The sequence below is a fragment of the Limulus polyphemus genome, unplaced genomic scaffold (genome assembly GCF_000517525.1).
Source record: "Limulus polyphemus unplaced genomic scaffold, Limulus_polyphemus-2.1.2 Scaffold6945, whole genome shotgun sequence".
Taxonomy (NCBI): Eukaryota; Metazoa; Arthropoda; class Merostomata; order Xiphosura; family Limulidae; genus Limulus; species Limulus polyphemus.
Window position 1 is genome coordinate 38,609 of NW_013672555.1, and position 2,169 is coordinate 40,777.

Here is a 2,169-nt window from a genome sequence, read left to right on the forward strand (position 1 = left end):
CCAGTGGTTAGTGTTACATACCATTAACTGACAACATAACGAATGTAAGGTCCACCATTTGTGCTTAAATTGTGGTTTTGCATTTTTGTGTGTTGACGCTTTCTTTGTGACGAACACAGTCAGAATTCAGAAAGTAACAGACCATTGCTCTGTGATATAGTATTTATCGGAACTCCTGTTAGTTGGATGCTATATTTTGCTCTAAAGGAAACTTGTGTACATGAACATACCCCAATATTTATGATCAGTTCTCATTATTCGTTTGTGTTTCAATCAGAATTCACTCAGTTTTATTAGATTTTTGCTATTTAATCATTAATTCTCATTACGTGTTTTAATTAGAACTTATTTAGTATTTGTGATATTTTGGCTGTTTATACATCAGTTCTCATAACATTTTTCAATCAGAATTTATTCAGTTTTTGTAAGATTTTATTGATCTAATAATCAGTTCTCGTTACATGTTTCAATCAGAATTTACTCATAAGATTTTAATAAGAGGAAAAGCAGTAAGATTATTGACTTGCAACACCAAAATTTGAAGTTTAATTCCCTGCAGTGAATATAGCAGATAGCTGAATGTGGCTTTGCTCTAAAACAAACAGTTATTGCATGAGATAGGTCTTCTGAGGGAAATTTCTTTAATAATTTCAAACTGAAACACAATTTTATAGAAAATATCTTTCTAAAAACAAAAAATCACAGTGATGAAAAAAGACAGAAACACTTAGATTGGTTTAGGTTTGTTTGCCCTTTTCTTTAAACACAAAATAACAATCCCTATGAGTAGACACACAGCAACTATAGCAATGGAAATGCCCAAGGCTATACGAAGTGTATTTTTATTACCACCTTTTGTTCTGTCTTCTACTTCATCAGCAACCTAGAAAAAGAAGAATTTGAAAACATCTGAAAGAGTTGCTGTAACAAAATCTAAATACATAGTGTACTATCTGTTTGAAATTAAAAATCTGTGGAACTAACAAATGGATTTCAAACACATATAACCATCATTACATGAGGGAGATGGAATTTTGTTTGTATACACATGTGCAAAGAAGCTTTCATATTTTCAATGATCTTAAAGAAACATGTCCAAATGATAGCCAACGTAAGGCAAGAAACATTGAAATAACAATAGAATGCACACATAAACTACTTCACCATCAAATAACATTTTTTTAACATCACATAGACTCTGAAGAGCTCATTAACACTCAGACAATGATGAAATTTTGAAAGACTGGGATTAGATGGGTTGAGTGATAGCCTAGAAGTTAGTGTGTGACAGTGTGGATCCAAGGCTAAGTTCATACTGCACTTTCAGCTGCAGGCATGCTATAAGAGTGACAATTAGTCCCATTATTTATTTCAAAACCCTTGTGGCAGTACGTTCTGTTAACAGCCTGCCTTCCTTCTGAACAGTAACTACAATTAGGAATAAGACTGTTAACCAGTAGCTTTCAGAATTAGCTTTCTTCTTGACATCACAAGTTCTTGTGAGGAACTGCCTGAACCAAGTTGAATGGAATTTGAAAATGTAACCCAAGTAGAACCTCCAATGATCAAATTTAATTGGGTGATTAATCAAAAAAATGATCTGGGTTTGGCAGCCATTTCAGTTGTTACTACATGTATCTGCTGCTTAACGGAAGTGACGTAATTTAACTGATCCACAAAATTCAGTACACCAGAATGGTGAATGATTGCCATATCCATTGAACCAAAGAAATACATTCCACGCTAGACGGGAGTATGCGGACGAGCAAATTAAATAATTTAAACTTTTTTCATTTCTGTATTTCACAGAATGACCCACGTAAAATAACAAACTTGGAGCAACATTAGAATGACAAGTTTTATCTGGACATTTAATGTTTTTACTTTATATTGACCTTCCAAAACTTAAAAACTGGTGCATATAATTGTATAAAATACTAACCACTGGTAGATATAATGGTATGTAACACTAACCACTGGTAGAAATAATGGTATGTAGCACTAACCACTGGTAGATATAGAATTTCTAGTTACTTTGTTACATATTCCAGAAGTTATAGGTTACAACTTAATGACTGTAAGGTCCAAACTTTTTACATATTCCAGAATTTCTAAGTTATAACTTAATGACTGTAAGGTCCAAACTTTTTACATATTCCTCATTAAGTT

The 2,169-nt window shown here is 32.7% G+C and overlaps 1 protein-coding gene across 1 annotated transcript in view; it reads right to left on the reverse strand.

Moving 5' to 3' along the window:
* Positions 1 to 414: 414 nt before the first annotated feature.
* Positions 415 to 2,169, reverse strand: part of LOC106474205 (hemicentin-1-like) — a 7,902-nt gene continuing 6,147 nt past the window's right edge. Inside the window, exon 5 of the mRNA XM_013934895.2 lies at positions 415 to 883. Coding sequence (XP_013790349.1) covers positions 876 to 883 — 8 coding nt within the window. The 3' untranslated portion in view covers positions 415 to 875. The remainder of the gene's footprint in view (positions 884 to 2,169) is intronic.